The sequence below is a fragment of the Petromyzon marinus genome, chromosome 7, assembly GCF_048934315.1.
Source record: "Petromyzon marinus isolate PM22_M1 ecotype Great Lakes invasive population chromosome 7, UKy_Petmar_22M1.pri1.0, whole genome shotgun sequence".
In the NCBI taxonomy this organism is placed as follows: Eukaryota; Metazoa; Chordata; class Hyperoartia; order Petromyzontiformes; family Petromyzontidae; genus Petromyzon; species Petromyzon marinus.
In genome coordinates, this window is record NC_133673.1 from 12,151,837 (window position 1) to 12,168,727 (window position 16,891).

The window sequence follows — 16,891 nt, forward strand, 5'->3', positions numbered from 1 at the left end:
AAACACGCTTCAAATCGCTTTAAACTATTGTCATTGTAGTGCGTGTTTAACGTGGCGCTGCACTCTGATGTTGTAGGAGAAAACATTTATTAAAAAGTCTATTTAATGAAGTAGAACGTGTTGTCTATATTTATTTAAAGTTGCGCATTTTGATGTGACGTCACATTTCTCACACCACCACCCCCTCGTCACACATCGTCACAATGTCTGACCCCCCCCCCCCCGTAGGTGCGTGACGTCATTTATGGACGGCCCCTTTGAGCCATGTGTTATTTTTTTCTGTTACTGTAATTGCAAGCATGCACCACTGCATTATACATTTGCTCACTTTTCAGATTTAGCAAAACATTTGTTTGCCAAAGTCCACGTTTGTGACCCATATTTAATACCTGATCTGATAATATGCACAGATTATTGAACATCTCTTGCAGCTTTATTAATGTGATCCGTGCATTGAACCTCAGAAGAGAAAATCCAAAAGCTGAATGTATATTAAATATTTCCCTTTGCCAATGAGTAAGCCAATCTACACGTACAAATCCCACGATTATCATAATACTCTCAGTAATCGTAGCATGCTCATCACCGCATGACAATACTGTACTGTTAAAATAATACGTGTATATGCCTCGAGTTTTATGGCTGGCTGCTGGCTGGGCAACCTCCTCACTCGCAACAATAACTATTGTTCGTGGCTGTGGGCCGTTGCCACCTGGATACTGTAACTATCTAAACATTGCGTTGAATTTAAACGGTGGTAGAAGTTCGGAAAACATGATAGGGACACTGAATAGGCGGGAGTAACGAATACAGCAGACACGGATCATTTAAAAATGCAATTTTCAATTTGTGATTTCCATGTAAAACTTTATGCAGAATATTATATCATTAATTTCGAATGTGAAAACAAACCCCGATACGTATTTTCCCCATGTTGCTCTGCAGCAGTGCCCCGTGTGTTGCTGCACTAGCGGTGGCGCGGCGGGTTATAACGCTCACGCTGCGCTACGAAACCCGGCGACCCGAGTTCGATTTGCTCGCTCACGGCACAACACCGGTGCCGAATTATCTGAACCGGTCCTGGGCCTCCCCCGAGGTCCACTCGGCCTCAAATGAGTACCCTGGTGCGGTGCGTAAAAACACCGCCACGATGCAGACAAAGGCGGCCCGGGTGTGGTGTTACCCCCCCCCAACCACCTCGTGTGCCACAGTGCCGGCCTTCATAGGCGCTACGCTAACAGCACTTGCCCCAACAGGCTACACGAGGGGGGTCTTTTTGTCCTTGCCACTTACTCCGAGGGTTACAACAACAAGAACAAAAAAGCGAAATTGAGTGTGTCCGTCCCCCCTACCCCATGCGCAAAGCCGTCGTCCGCAATGCGTTGCGCGCTTTGCTCCGTGCCTTGCGCAACGCACCCCCCTTGCAATGCAGAGTGCGTGCACGATGGGCCAGAGGTGCACACAGAGGCGCGGGGCACGTACAGACAGACGCGTGGCAGTACGGCGCTTCCGTACGTATCACAGAAGCATCGACCGTATCAGTGTCACCGTACGCGTCTCGAGTCCGTCTCTCTGTGCGTATCTCGGTGTGTGTCTGCGTCGCATCATATGCCAGTACGTTTATCTCTGTGAAGCCCTATGTATTGCATCACGCGTGTATGCGTGCGTGTGTGTCACAGTATGCATCGCGGTATGTGTCTGTAACGCATCATATGCCGGTATGTTTCTACGTGTAAAACCGTATGTGTCGCATTACGTGTCTGTATGTGTCACGGCATGCATCGCGTGTAGCGTTTTGTTATTCACGAGAAGAAAACAAACACATGCGTACATGTAGCTGGCTGGGGACGTCGCATGTTGAATATACAATGCCTGAAATGTGCACCACTGCCGCAATGTATGTATGGGGTTACCATCTGCAGTTTACGCGTTGACCTTGGGTGGAGACAACACCGAATGTGGCCAATTTCACGGTAACGGAATTAAAGCGCCGAGGCACTGAACTTGATATCCTACGGTCATCGCGAAATGTCATACGGGTACATATATATATCTTTTTTACAGTCGTTTAATTTTCTCACACACCGAGGTTTGATGCGTTACGTACAGGAACTTTAGAGTATTTCACTGGCTGTCTAATACTGCATTATTGTTTTGTTGTTGTAATTTCATCAATTCCGTTATCGAGGCTCTCTGGTCTGACCTACTACTACTGTGTGTGTGTGGTGGCAGTGCGGTAATTGTGCTGGTGGTGACTCTTCGCTTTACGCTGGTGACATTCTTCTATTCGCCGTGGTCGGTTGTAGCATTATGATTATTAATCCGCCGGGTCCCCCCACCACCACCAACACACTCCTCCGATCCGGCCACCCTGTTTAATTGTGCTCTCGGGAGAGGGCGCGCCTCTTTGTCCAGCTGTCGCAGAGCCGAGCACATCCACACAGCTCCTTACCCCACCGCCAGCATCACCACCCCCCCTCCCACTACTCCACACACACGACTCCCCCCACTAAAATTCCCCCCCCATCCCCCACCACTTACTCAACCTCCCACCAAAACACCTCTCCTCCTCCTGCTGCTGCTGGTGCCGCTCCTCCTCCTCATCCTCCCCATCCTCTCCAGCCTACCCCCCCACCCCACCACCTTATCCTCCCTCTCTCCTCGCAATAGCGGAGAGATGGCGGAGCATCATCACCTCCATCTCAGCTCGCCGGAGAGCTCGCCCTTTCTGGGGTTGCAGCTAACGTCGCCGTCGGGATTCAGGTACAATTCCCCTACCCCCCCCCCAACAACACCTCCTTTACCCTTCCAGCGGGTTATTGTTCCCATCATTCATCACCCAGAGAAATGTACCGTGCTTAAATAAGCAAGGTTATGGTTATGATCATCTTCGTCGCTGGGACTGGTCGTGATTTTTTGTTTGTTAACGATACTGCATTATACTGTCGCGATGCATTGGTCTCCTACAATTTCCTACATCTGCCTTTGTTGATATGTATTTGCTGTCTTCGAGAACGCGTATCGCCTGAGACGTTTGGTTGTCCGTGTGTTCGCCTTTGGTTGTCGCACATCAGGTATAAATGGTTTGTTGTTGAAGACCAGCGCGCGCGTGTGTGTGTTCGTGCGTTGTTCCGTGTTCCTTATGCAAGCGGCGTTCTTGCATCTGACAAAGCTGGTGCAATATCTGATGTTGACGTCGCTAGAAAAAAAATAGCTAAGCTTTTCCCAGCGGAGCATTTGTAATCAATGGAAGTATGTAGTGTGCGCAATATTACGGCGCACTACAGCGTGATTGTTGTTGTTTTTTTAAACAGAGAATTTGAATGTTAAAAGGACAGTTTTCATTATAGGGAGGACAACCAATGGCAAATCTTACGTCACGTCGCCTACGACATAGGAGGAGGATGTGTGTTGTTTTTTGTTTGTGATGCACGTTGAATGTTGGGTGCTTATTCTAAATGTATTGCGATGTTAATATAGACTGCACGCATCTTTGGATCGTACGTTCATTATTAATGCAACGTGTTGTAGTGTAAATGCTGGTTTATGGAAAATATAGCCGAAATCGGTGCTTGCATTTTCTTGTGCGATTTACTAAATACAGTACTGTAATAACTGGCCATTTAAAAAAAAAACCACGTTGACTGTCGGTGAATGCGAACATTTAAATTGTATTGCAAAAAGACTGAAAAATGGTATTTGCCGAACATCCCAATGCAGGACGTTTCTGAAATATTCTTGAGAATCGCCGAGGCGTGTCTGGATAAACCAAATACCGGACACAAATTAAGTTACTTTGTGGCGCGCACACAATTTCGTTTGTTTTGGAACACATTCATTTCTTAAAATGTGGAAACATTCAGATGTTTAAGTGAAATTCCCCGTCGAGTATATTTATTTATTCTAGCATTAACAACGGACTCGTGAAGAATTACATTTAAATACTGTACTGTGAATTGATTCTACTGCAGATAAAACGAACGGCACGATATCGCAATATGAATTGTACATAATTTAATTGCAAATACATATTGAGTCGCGAATGGTACCAAACGCCTACTTGAAGCGGACAATCCTCGACTTTTAGGTGCTAATGGATGGGTGCTGTAGGGTGGAGTGGTAGCGCAGTGGTTCTCACACTCAGCTGTAAAAGCGTCGAGATGAGTTTGAATCCAGGCTTACGGCAAAGAGCAGGTTGAGAATTTACACTTGAATCAGTCCTAAGCCCACTACTAACTCACTGGCGTGGCAAGGCATGGTCAAACATCCTCCTTGTTCAGACATAGGGGTTAATTGTTGCGTGGATGGACATAGGGTTCTACGTTAATTTTTTTTATTTATTCATTCGTCACGACGTTAACCTGGGACACTTAACAGACAGGGCAGAGCTGTGCACGTGAAATCAATATTTGTCATTTCGTTAACCTGGCATACGGAAGACATCCACGTCCGCGGACATTAAGGGCAAGAGACAGCGTGCGGCGCGCGCTGTGGCATGATGTGATGACGGACGCTCGCTGTTCGCGTGAACGTTTCGTTCTTTACTTTATCCAATGGCTCGTGTCGTAATATGGTATGACGCACGATGACCCACTCTGCTCACATTCACGTTCACCGTGACTAATGTCCGTAGAGCCTAGATTATGGCCGGAGATTTACAATGTATTACAAAGCAACTTCAGGGGTGGATATGGTGGGACAGTGGATCAAGGGCATTTCGCTGTACACTTGGTTGACCTACCGAAGTTATATTCCGGGTTACAACTTTTTTGAGTTGAGAGTGATGTCTCACGTGCCCCTCCACATTATGTAATGTCCAGCGGGATGCTGTACGGTCACACTGTCTCAATAACCGAAGCGGCGTAGGGGGGGTGCTCTATTGAAAAGGATTGACAAAGGTCTTTGCACGAACAATATTTGATGTATACACACGAATTAAAGCAAGTTAGGGCACACCAGCATTTTATTTAACAAGGCAAGATATGTTGAAATTATAGTAATAGACCAATCTCATGTAAAACTTTCTGACCCGCCCCAAGTGCAAATCTGTGAAAAAGAGCTTCATTGCTCATCGGAATCCTCCAGTCTAAATAAAGAATCTGATTCTGTGATTTGATAATCAGTCTGAAATGTTGCCACCACCGTTGCAATGGGCTTAAGTAGGCACAGTGCCAAACGAGTGGAGGGGAAGAACTTGGTGACCCTTTATGCAGCGTATCGTGTTAAATAATGCACGCCTGTACATCGTTGTCTTACCTACGTTTTTAATCATGCGACGTTGCACTTGGGTTAGCAAAAATAAGGGGCTGATGTACTGCGGTTTGTACACATTTATCGTTTTCGATCAGCGGTTCCCAAACTTTGTTCAATTGTGTACTTCCATGTAAGATTAAGATAGATCATCTGATGTGGCACCAGCAGATTTCTCATATAACACCCCTCCCAAAGAATGTGTGCTGAACATCAAACACGTTGGTGTTCATAAAGCCAATGGTAATGAAATCAGTTAAGAGTGCTATATATGTAATATACAAATGTGCTTTACAATTAGTATTATTGGTGCTTATTAAAAATGAGGACCACAGCAGGTACTTATTTTTCAAAATACGTTTCATGATTGGGATTGTTTTTTTTCTTGTTCAATTATACATTACTGTGACATTTTTGCCCAATCCTATATGATATAGGCATACAGACAAAGCTACCACTAATGCATAGATGCAGATATTATACTTATTATATACGCTTCTTAACCCAGGAAGACGGTACTTGACGGAGTCTCAAGACTTTTTCAGGAGGATCCTGGAATGTTTTTTCAGTAAGGCGCAATTTTACCATGTGGAATCCCTTTTGAGTAATTCGCAAGTAATTGTTCAGCTTCGGGTTTTTTGACCAATACCAGTTACATTGTATGTTTTTGTTAGCTGTGGGAAGAAACCTCGGGGGAGAATAATAATAGCGATGTTCAATGGAGAACTCAGAGACGTGGAGCCATAGCTCAAAGTCCTTCATGTGTACCTGAGAGAGAGAAGGTCCTATGTTAAATTAATACAGAAAGGCGCCCGAGTCAGGAATTGAACCCACAAACATTTGCTGTGAGACATTAACATTGCCACCCTGCCACACGTACTGCTTGCCTTACCACCCGTAGTATATGTACCACAGTTTTTGGTACCACGGTCTTAAACCGATATATGTGAAATGTACACACTGCACATTTAAAATCTTTGAGTGATAATGACGACATGCAGGCCAGACACAAGGCCCTGAGCCTTGTGTGTTTAACCATCGGCTAAGATCAACATATGACCGCATGGTTCAGTGTAATATGACAATGTCTTCCAGCAGTGTGTTGCTCCTAATAAAGTCACTGAGCCGTACCCCTGCTGCCGCTATTTTCACTTTAAGTGCATAATGCTCGAGTAAAGCGCCTCGGGTTTTTGAGGAGGCCTCTGCCGTAATGGGGTTTATGATAAAAACGTGAGTTCCAGTGGCCCCAAGCTGATGTTAGACATGGGCATGGGACCTTTATGTGAAATGCTTTCATGTGAAATGTTAGCTCGAACATGTATTTGCATACATGTGTGTTTGCAAAGGCACTTGCTGTTACAATGCCTGTAAGGGGTGTCTATGAATGCGTGTGTATATATATAGTATCTATCAGTGAGTTTGAATGACTTGCATTGCCAGCGTAACTGCATGCGTCGTTTAATAGCAATTCTCGTGAAGCTCCGTTTCAGGTTTTCCCGATTGTGTTTGTTCACATGTGCTCAGCCGCCTGTCCAACGACATCAGCTTGGAGGAGTTTGAGGATGAAGACTTCTCGGAGATTGTGGACGACTGTGGCATCACAGCGCCCTGTCTGAGTGACCTGACTGGCTCGGTATAATAACTCCACTGTGCACATGCAATGTACATACATCTGTGTCAACGTCACCCTTAAGCCACCTTCCGCGTGGCAGTTTGAGCCAGATAAATTCTTACTGGCTCAGCACAAGGATGAAAATGTGCTTATTAGTCTAAATCAATGGTGGGGGACCGAGAGGGCTTGCTGGCCGGATAAGACCTGCGGTATTATTTCATTTGGCCCGCCGCTACAATATTTGTCACCTTGCAACAGCGATGATCTTTTTTTCACTTATAGTGTATTTGTAATTCTCCCAAATTTTTTACCAGACTGTGCTATGAGCGAAATTATTCAACATTGCGTTTCTGATTTTGATGAGCTCATTCCACTTCTGTCGCTGTAAGGGACTATCTATACCATTCATCTTTGCACTTTCATGTTTTCATTGGTATTTAATGGGTGGCACGTCAAAGGTATCTCAAAAATTGATTTTATTTGTTGACATGGGCTAGAAACATTCAGCTGTGAAAATATAATAAAGTTACAGCAGATAAATCATAGCATTGCAGACACTGAGTAGCAAATACATTAAATGAAAACAAGTCAAATAATCCTGGCAGGTAATGCACATCAGTCCTATTTGGTCCCTAGCAAGGAAAAGGCTCACCACTCCTGCCCTAAACGTTACATCTATATAGATTGTTTAAAGTAATGTGCAAAGAGCATGGGGTCATGAATTAATAATGCAATATTCAATACTGTACGTTGTGTATCATTAGTTGTAGCCTCAAAACAGCCTTGCTAACAAGAGGACTGTACAGCCAGATTGCAGGAGTATTTCACCCCAGTAAGTGCACAAAGAAGCAACTGTTTTGATGGATGCTGCATTTGAGGTTTGTTAACCTTGTAATTTAAAAACACAGGCACACAAGGGCCCACTTATTTTTAAATCATGTTGGTATTGCAAGCTAGTTTTATTAAGTGACTGAGATTCCCTATATAGGACCTTGGCAGTTAGTTTCACAAATTTTACTTCAAATTCACCCGAACAATTTGTGAATAGTAAGGGTGGGACGATTCATGTTTCACGGAGCAATGCGATTCAAGAATAGATTGCAGTGAACGGTAGCACCTCTTGTTTCTGCCGGGATAGTAACCCATCTCGTACAACATATACGAATTGCAAATGCTGTACATTCTTACACTTGAATGGCTTGTGAGCTTGGGTGGAGCAATGGCGCTGTGGGTAGTGGACTTTTTACTAACCCGGTGACCCGAGTTTTATTTCTGACCATGGCTTACATCAGTGGCAAGTGATGCCTGAATCCGTTATGGGCCCTCATTACCAATATGGTCAAACAAATTACTGATACAGCATGGCAATACCATCCAGCAGTGTATTTGCAACAGACTGTAAGTTATAACTTTTATCTCAACCTTAAGAATCGATATTAATCAATGATTAGATTCATCGTTAGACACAGTGAGAAAAGCAGAATCATTATTTTGTTCTATATTTGTAGTGCACAAACCATCCTTTATTAAACATACCCTTGGGTGCATAGTTTAATGCGTATGCAAAGTGCAACACATTGGATTTAATCGCGGTGTTATATTTCCTTATAAGAAAATGTAGGGGAAGTGTCATTGTGGCATTGATGGCCTTTCGCATTGTATAGTTGAAGAGAACATTTGATCTCAGCACAGCCATAATGCCTGAGCCAGACTCTTGCCAATGCATGATTCTTAAATTTTTAATGAAGCCATTGGATACCATGTCTTCATACTGCTCCAATCCTGAACTGAAATACAAACGGCAGTTTAGGCATTTATGAACAGTTTGGATGGGATTTCTTTTCATGAGATCAGCCTGACAAATTTCCCAATGTCTCAATTACCAGTAAACTCGATTTTGTAATTGTTGCTCTACGTGGGTGGACACACATATGAGTGCTTAGAAATTGCGTGCGCCATCTGATTACGGGAAGGGTGGATGTGACTGCTGTGGTATTGTGTAGTGCAAGATTCTTGTTTTTGGATAAAAGTGTCACATCATCAAACATGAATGCTTAAGAACCGTTGCGACATCCTTTGTTGTGCATTGGTGGATATGGCCAATTATTGTAGGTACAGGGGTGTGTTTGCTATTGCAGTTTCATCGTGAACCTCAGGAGTTCACAACAAGGCCCTTAAGGGTGTAGGCTGCTCTGAATGCATAACAATGTCTCTTCGTGACCACACACAGCACTGCTGGAAATAATTTCCACTTTGGTAGAATGTGCAATGCATGCTCAGCACTGTACGAGCAGTTTACATTGTCCTCAATCTAATTTTAATTTGCTGAATTCTAAATTATCAGAATAAATTATGTGGGTATTATTGACCTAAATTGATAACATTCTGCTTCACAAACATCTGCCAAAGGCTACTATGCTTAGATGTCTTTATTTTCTACATAACACACGTGAACAATTGGGAGGTAATTGTGACCAGTCTCTGGTCCAAACGTTACCTACAAACTCTTAGACCTCTCCTAGTACACTCCAATTATTATCCTTACACCTGTGTAATGGTCAGCGCACTGGACTGTCAATCAAGAGGTCGCTGAACTGCCACGTTCTTCTCACAGCGCAGCATTCAAAACAATCTGGGCAAGTTTCTTACATCCCCCTGGCTCTCTCCGCCCGTAAGTTTAAATAGGTACACCTCCGTCGTTGGTCAACTAGCATGTAACGGGTGGGTGGACAACAAAGTAAACACAAAGCAATTCTAAGGAAATTAGTTTCCAATTGAGGTTTAAAAGTGCATAGCTCCAGTGGCTTTCTAATATTAGACGGAAGGGCGTTCCAGACGCTCGCAGAAGCGCATCTGGCCAGCGTAGAAAAAGAGACCACATACCTTATTGAGACGGCCCTCGAGAACTTCCTCTCAATGGAGGCCCTTCAGCCATCAGTGGCTTGAGCAAGCAATTGCAGGGCTGCACCTTTAACTTTTACACCTGTGTAGCCAGGGTAGTACTTTTGAATCTGTGTGGCGTACACTGCGGTTGGAGCATGCCACGTTGCGTTCATTTTGTGTACAGAGTGTAGAGTCATGCTGAGTCATTGGCAACACACGACAGCTCTTCAGCAGGGATTGAAAAGTTAATTATAACTGTCGAATTTTTTTTTTAATAGTGAGGCTTATCCTTTATGTAAGTAATGGCATTATCATTCATAACACATATTCTTCATCTGACATATGCAGCGGCGCATGTATCTGTAAATTGGATGGAATTCTGAAACAGCCACGAAGCCTAAAGAAAATGGCCGAACAAAAAGTCACACCCACATCGGTGTGGTTACACTGGCGCTGATTTGATAAATGTGCTTTTTTTTAAATAAAGTATCGTGGTTTTTGTACGTGGCATGCTCATCTCGCATGTTCTAGGGGTCCTCTCTTCAACACTGTGGCCACACAGGACGGTTAGTTGAATAACTGAATATGTTTACCAATACATTTACCTGGTGTGTAACGAACTGCATACCTCATGATTCACTCAATTGTTACATATCTGTCAACCCCTTTATCAGTGCCGACCTTATTACAGACCAATTCAGACATTATTGGTCACCCCGTGCGCTTATAAATCTCAACGTTCATCCTAAAAAGTCCCATCACAAGGGATGAACACAAACAAATAGACGAAACAATTTTGCCCGTATTGAAACGGCTGTTCAAGGTATGGACCTGAAAACTCAATTTCCCTGTACAAGAATACGGGTAAACCGTATGGGTTGACTGGTATGTTGTTACGATTTGGGGTCGTGAATTGATTAAATCTGTAATACTTTCTTCTTTTTAAAATCACGTTGGTGCGTGTAGAGTCGGAGAGGAATTATGCATCGATTTGTTAATTAAATGCCAATTCTCAATCCCACGATACTTGCATCCAATTGTGGATGTGGGAAGCAATGGTTTTATTTGTATGTACCATGTCTAATAGGTTCACTTAATCGCTGTAGCCACTAGAGGTGCTGGCAGTCACTCCAATTTTAAAAGATGAATCCTCAAATCGAATCATTACCCTGAATAGCCACAATTCATCATCTCCCAAGCAATTAGGAGCCATATCATGCCACAATAATCTAGTGCCCTCAAGTGGTTTATATGAACCAATTACATACTATATATACACACACATAGGGATGGATCGTGGTGCAGTGGTTAATACAATGTGCTTTGAACCTGATGACCTGAATTGATTTCCAACAATAGTGACGAGTGATATATGAACCTCTCATGGGTCCCCCTTTATTAACATTCTCTGATCAGCGTGGTGAAATATGGTAAAACAACCCGAATCACCGGTACAGCATGAGGAGGCCTTCAATCCAGCATAGAATGGCTATCATCGTTTCTCACACAGACGATCTGATGCCTCTATTGTCAGTGCAATGTTTTAATTTGTAAATCGGTGCATCATTCATCACTACGAGCCAATAATCAATCCACTGCTGGATGAAGGCCTTCCCAGGATGCCACTATCTTTTACCATCCTGCGACATCATAGCCACCTTAGCACCTGTGCACAAGATGATTTCATCAGAGTGCTTTTGGAAAGCTAGTGTCATGGTGAATATATGCATCATGGCGTGCCTAATATCTACGGCCTTTGGTCACATTCACCATGTGGACTTAAGTCAAAGATACAGTCCATGATTACACGCGTGACACCTAGACGGACAAAACCACGGGCTTGTCCCTGCGAGGCAGCCCTTTACACTTCAAACAAGTCGGCAGGTCATAAGTCGCTGTGCTGAAAGAATAAAAGGGTGCGTTTGGCCTTCCGTAAAGAAATACATTGCCCGGACCGCAGCACTCTTGACTGCCTGTCAATACCGTAACCTTGGTGGGGGTGGCTCCCAGACTTCCTCTGTCGCAAGTTTTTTTCTGCTGTAGTCCTAGATGCCATCCCACTGAGTCTATAGCCGTGCCAAGTTCATGGCGGTGTGCGCTTCATGCATTATTAAGACAGTACCGGTTTGGTGATGACATGATCCCCTGTAGCCGAATGTTGCAGTGAATTGCGAAACCCAGTAATAGCCGTAGCCATTTATGCGCAGCTTATTAGCACATTTGTTCAGTGCTTATTTCAGTTTTATTACCTGCAAATCTTAAGCGGCAAAAAGAAAGACACATTCAAAACAAAGTGCACTGTTTATGAATGAAACAATTATATTTTATGAGCACTTCCACATGTAATATTGATGGCAAGCTCCTCTTATACATTGTGCTGTGGAGGATGCTATTTGTGTAAATTACTCCCGTTTAATCACGTGGTTATCCATTGATGAATGGCGATAATAGGATGAATTTGCCACCACATTTGGGTCCCTCTTAAACGTGGAAGGATTGCTTTACAAGGATTAATTTAGAGCATCTGGAAGAAACGCAAGTAATAGGATTAATTTTCCATCACTTTCACCTGAGCAACGGAAATAATTGGAATAATTGATGAGTGTACAGTGGAGGTTTCTGTGGATCGATTAACAGTGCAGATAGAGTAATAGGATTAGCGTGTAACATGGCTCGAGATGAGCAGCGTTTTCGATGTAATTCTAGATTAACTTTTAAAGGGATGCCTGCTTTGCACCGTAGACAACAGTGTGGCATTTATAATAACATTTACATCTGTTTCGGCAGCCTCATGCTCCAATTCTGAACCTGAAGCAGCAGGTGGTGGGGTCGCTGGTGGAACACCTGCAAGAGGACCTCCTGGAGCTGGAGCTGATTGACGCCGAGGACGATGAGTTTGAGACGGAAGTACTCGGGCAGTCGTCCGCCAAAACTTCCATTCACGGCGTGTGCCACCACGTGCCCCAGGTTGGTGGGAAAGCGGTGCACTGCGGCAGAAAATTCTGCTACGTTGGCACACTTTGGAATATCGGACGTGTAATAATGGTTGTATGATAGGGCCGGCAGGGTGACTGGCGGACGCCTTCCAGGCTAAACTTCCCTTTTGTGGACATTCCCTACCACAAGGAGAATAATGCGTTGTGTGCCACCATTGGAGAATGTCCCTTTTGTCCAGCAGGGATGCAATGATGTATTCCCTAGAAATGTGATGAATTGTAACTGTAACTCAATTCAGAAACTGGTTTCACGATTCAATTCAGAAATTGATTGTATTTGTCTCGATTATGTTGTTTCTTGGCTTTTTCCTATCTTGTGAATACAGTTTTGATTGTTCGATTATTGCTATATGTAGCATTTGTATATTGATTGCATACAATTTGCATAACTAATAGATAATCGATTCTCACACGGACTATTGGATGCGTGGATCACAACCGTGCGAATCAGTTTTAATGGACGAAATTGAAGCGTCGTTACATGTCGACTGAAAATGCCACCAGCCAACACCTACATGATATTTCCTCTTCAGCTGCTATTGCAGCGTGTAATTAGCAAAAGTTATGCATTCACCTTTTATAGTGAACACATTCTTACACATCAGTTTTAGTTCCCCTTTGCCACAAAGGGGCTACAGGTTTTTTTTTGTAAAGGTGGAGACCGGCCCTGGTTACAAGGTGGTGAGGCTCTCGGTTTGAAAAAAATAGCAAATAAACACTGAGCCATATGCCTACCTCATTTGCCTACCTAATTGAAGGGCGTGATTAGTGATTAGCACGAGGCATGTAACACTGCATTCATTCATTGACTAAAATTATGTTTTTACACTCGCGATACATTTATGTGTAAGAAATTTATGATTTCAGATTCATACAAATGTTGTGCAAATAATGACAATTTAACATTTTATTTGGTGGCACTAACAAGATATGTAAAAAGAGAAACAATGCTAATTAAACGGTAAACATCAACACGCAATAATTCATTCTTGAATCAAATTGTAACCCCAGATGACAATTAATCCAACGTGTGCAGGAATGTTTACGTTATCTTGACATGGAAAGCATGCTGAGCTTCATGCCATGTCTTGCTGTTGAAAAATTGTGGTTGCGTACATGTGTTCATTTGTTTCCAGACTGTGAATTTCCTCTTGAGCCTGATAAAATGCTTGACTAGCACACAATCCAGCGAGAATCTAAAGAACGCAATGCACCATTGCAGTTTTTGCACTATATGATTTTTTAAATCATAGGTACAAATGTTAAAGTTTTGCATGTGTGTAATTCATAGGATACTTTAAATAACAACAACAACTGTGGCCCTAAGAAGAGCACGTGGCAGGATAAAGTGAGGTCTTCTTCACCGCTACGGAATGGTGAGTGATGTTTACCACAGACGTTTCACAAACACGGCACACATTTCACCTTTTCTGAGAATATTAATCCAATAGACCGCACTATTTATATTCTCATTACAGTTATATTTTAATTGTATTGCATTCTCATTCGGAGTGAAAACGGTCCACCTCTGACGATTTAATCAACTCTCCCGATTCAGAGGAGCAGATATAAATGATTTGTTTTTTACATTTCGGTGAATGGTAGCGCCTATAGTGGCTGCATGGGTGATGTGAAATGATTACGTACAAAACACTAATCAGAAACATTTATTTGTATACGGTGAAATTCAATGGATGAATCGTAACTTTAACAATCGCTATTTATTGATGGAACAATGCATCGTTCCGCATCTTTTTTTTTTGCCAGGGTTTCACTCTCCTTCCCACTTATGCCTCAAAGAGCAGCAGCAGCAGCAAGCGGCCATGGCAGGTGACCGACAAGCATCCTCCAACCTCAACTCGAGCTCCAACCACAATGGACCCGCGATGGCCAAGTACAGCGGCACGGGAATGGAAAATCTTGCATACGGCTCGTTGTGGCGGGCTGAGGCGAGCCACAGGGCGGTGTCGGGGAGAGAGGAGCCGGTGGTGCGTGGGGCTCCGCCCGGCAGCGCTGATCTCGTGCGCGAGGCTCCGCCAGGGAGCTCCAGGCCCGCACGGGAAGACCCGCCGGGGATGGCTGAGTCCGGCCTGCTGGCTCCGCTCGGAAGGGATGAACCCGACGGAGAGACCGAAACGGCCCGAGACGCTTCCGCTCGGAAGGACGAGGAGGACGACGATGAGGAGGAGGATGATGAAGAGGCGGAGGATGATATCGATGATGATGATGATGAAGAGGGAGCGGCGAAGGAGCAGAGTGCGGAATACTTCACCGTGTTGCAGCGCAAGGCGCGCGAGCAGCCAAGCCTCGGGGAGGGGCAGCAGCAGCAGCAGCAGCATCGTCCGTCGTGCGTCGGAGTCCTCGAGGAAGACCCTCAGTGGGCCTCTTTGGAATTGCTGCCGGTGCAAGGCGACGGCTGCAAAGAGGCGAAGTCGCCAGGTGCCACGCTGCCCGAGAGCAAGGCGACAGAGACTCGCGGAGAGCCGTGCGCGCTGCGCCAAATGGCGGCGGCGGGTGGCGGTCGCAGGCCAACGCGCTGCTCCGACAGCAGCGCCCTCTCGTACGAGTCGGTGCGCTACATGCTGGTGATGGACGAGCACACCAAGCTGGAGATGTCGGCGCTCAGCCCCCCGCGCATCGCGAGCGGCCTGGCGGAGGAGGACGGCGGCGGCGGCGGCAAGAGGGGCGGCGGCACGCCCGTGCCGCCCGACGTCGCCTCGCCGCGCGACGCGGAGGCGTTCCGGAGGCACGAGGCGGCGTGCTTCTCCGACACGACATGCTCCTCGCCAGAGTCGGAATTCCCCTTCTCCAAGAAGTTCCTCAACGTCTTCATGAACGGGGCGACGCGATCCTCCAGTGAGTCTCGGCTGCCCGTGCCGTGCTTGGTTGATCCGTTGACGTTGGTGAACGCGGCGTAGTGAAGTCTGTGACTTCCGAGTATGAATATAGCATCTCATTGTGTAGTCTTATATGTGGTTTGCGTGCAGAAGAAGACATTTTACAATGATCGGATTGGCAGTGCTTCTATCGCAGAGGTCATGCACCCACTATTAATAAGTGCAAACTCTTGTCTCTGCCCACTGGCAGTGTGTAGAGAGTACCGTCTTTTAAATTAGATAGAGCTTAAGGTAATATGCGCATTGGCATTAAAATCTCTGACAGTTCTGCGTTGGTATTTTAGCCAAGTGCACAACTTGCAAATCCGAGACTATATATATCATAACTGTATATGATTTAGAAAAAAGTTTGGCTGGCTAGCTGGGCTGGCTGGTGCGTGGGTGAACAAGTGCGCGGTGGTGACGTCAACGTACACATCTGTGTCCTGGGTTGATGGTCTCAGCATTGTCACCAGTGATTGAAAAAACAATCATTACATTTAGTTTGTCACTTAACGTGACTAAATTCCAGCTCTGAGAATTACCAATGTTGTCGACGTCACCCGCAACCTCAAGCGTTGAGCCAGGTTCGTGCGTCATCATGACGTCACACCTTCCCCCTACTCACCCTCCACCAAAGATGTGTATCCCGCACAGAGGCGGTGGTGGGCAGTGCTGGTAGATTTTATTTATAAAAAAAACAAAGCGTCGGTTTTGTGAATGAGCTACAGCTTACGCATTGCCAATAGAATTGTATTTATTGACTTAAAGCTTTGGTGACTGCAGGAATTCATAAGAATAAGAATTGTATTTGTTTACGATTGCAGCAGCAAGCATGGTGTGAATCATTGTTTTTTTTATATAGAATTCGGTAGTTTTTTTTCCCGTAAGAAAATTGTGGAATGAACATCCCTCATCATGGGGGTGGAGCGGTGGTGCAGTAGTTAACATTTTTCGTGATATGACAACCTGAATTCAATTGCTAGGCACAGCTGACATTAGTTGGGTGATGATGTCTGAACCAGTCCTGATTTCACCCCACCACACTACCAATCTTTCTCCTCCCCACCTTCATCAACCCACACTAATCAGTGTGGTGTGGTGAAGTATGGTCAAACAACCCCCGTGACCAACATTTACCCAGCTGTGGATTCACAAAGGGCTGTGAATGATCTATTATTGTTATTGTATTGTTTTTGGTAAAAAAAAACAAATACATTCCAGCTCTAGCAAATGTAGAAACAGATAAACATTTTGCCCTGGCTTCAGGAAAA

General features: G+C 44.6%; 1 protein-coding gene across 1 annotated transcript in view; it reads left to right on the top strand.

The window, feature by feature from the left end:
* Nucleotides 1-1,431: 1,431 nt before the first annotated feature.
* Nucleotides 1,432-16,891, top strand: part of LOC116939990 (C-Jun-amino-terminal kinase-interacting protein 1-like) — a 31,123-nt gene continuing 15,663 nt past the window's right edge. Inside the window, exons 1-6 of the mRNA XM_032949161.2 lie at nt 1,432-1,511; nt 2,623-2,763; nt 6,775-6,883; nt 12,533-12,712; nt 14,033-14,117; nt 14,509-15,597. Coding sequence (XP_032805052.2) covers nt 2,678-2,763; nt 6,775-6,883; nt 12,533-12,712; nt 14,033-14,117; nt 14,509-15,597 — 1,549 coding nt within the window. The 5' untranslated portion in view covers nt 1,432-1,511; nt 2,623-2,677. The remainder of the gene's footprint in view (nt 1,512-2,622; nt 2,764-6,774; nt 6,884-12,532; nt 12,713-14,032; nt 14,118-14,508; nt 15,598-16,891) is intronic.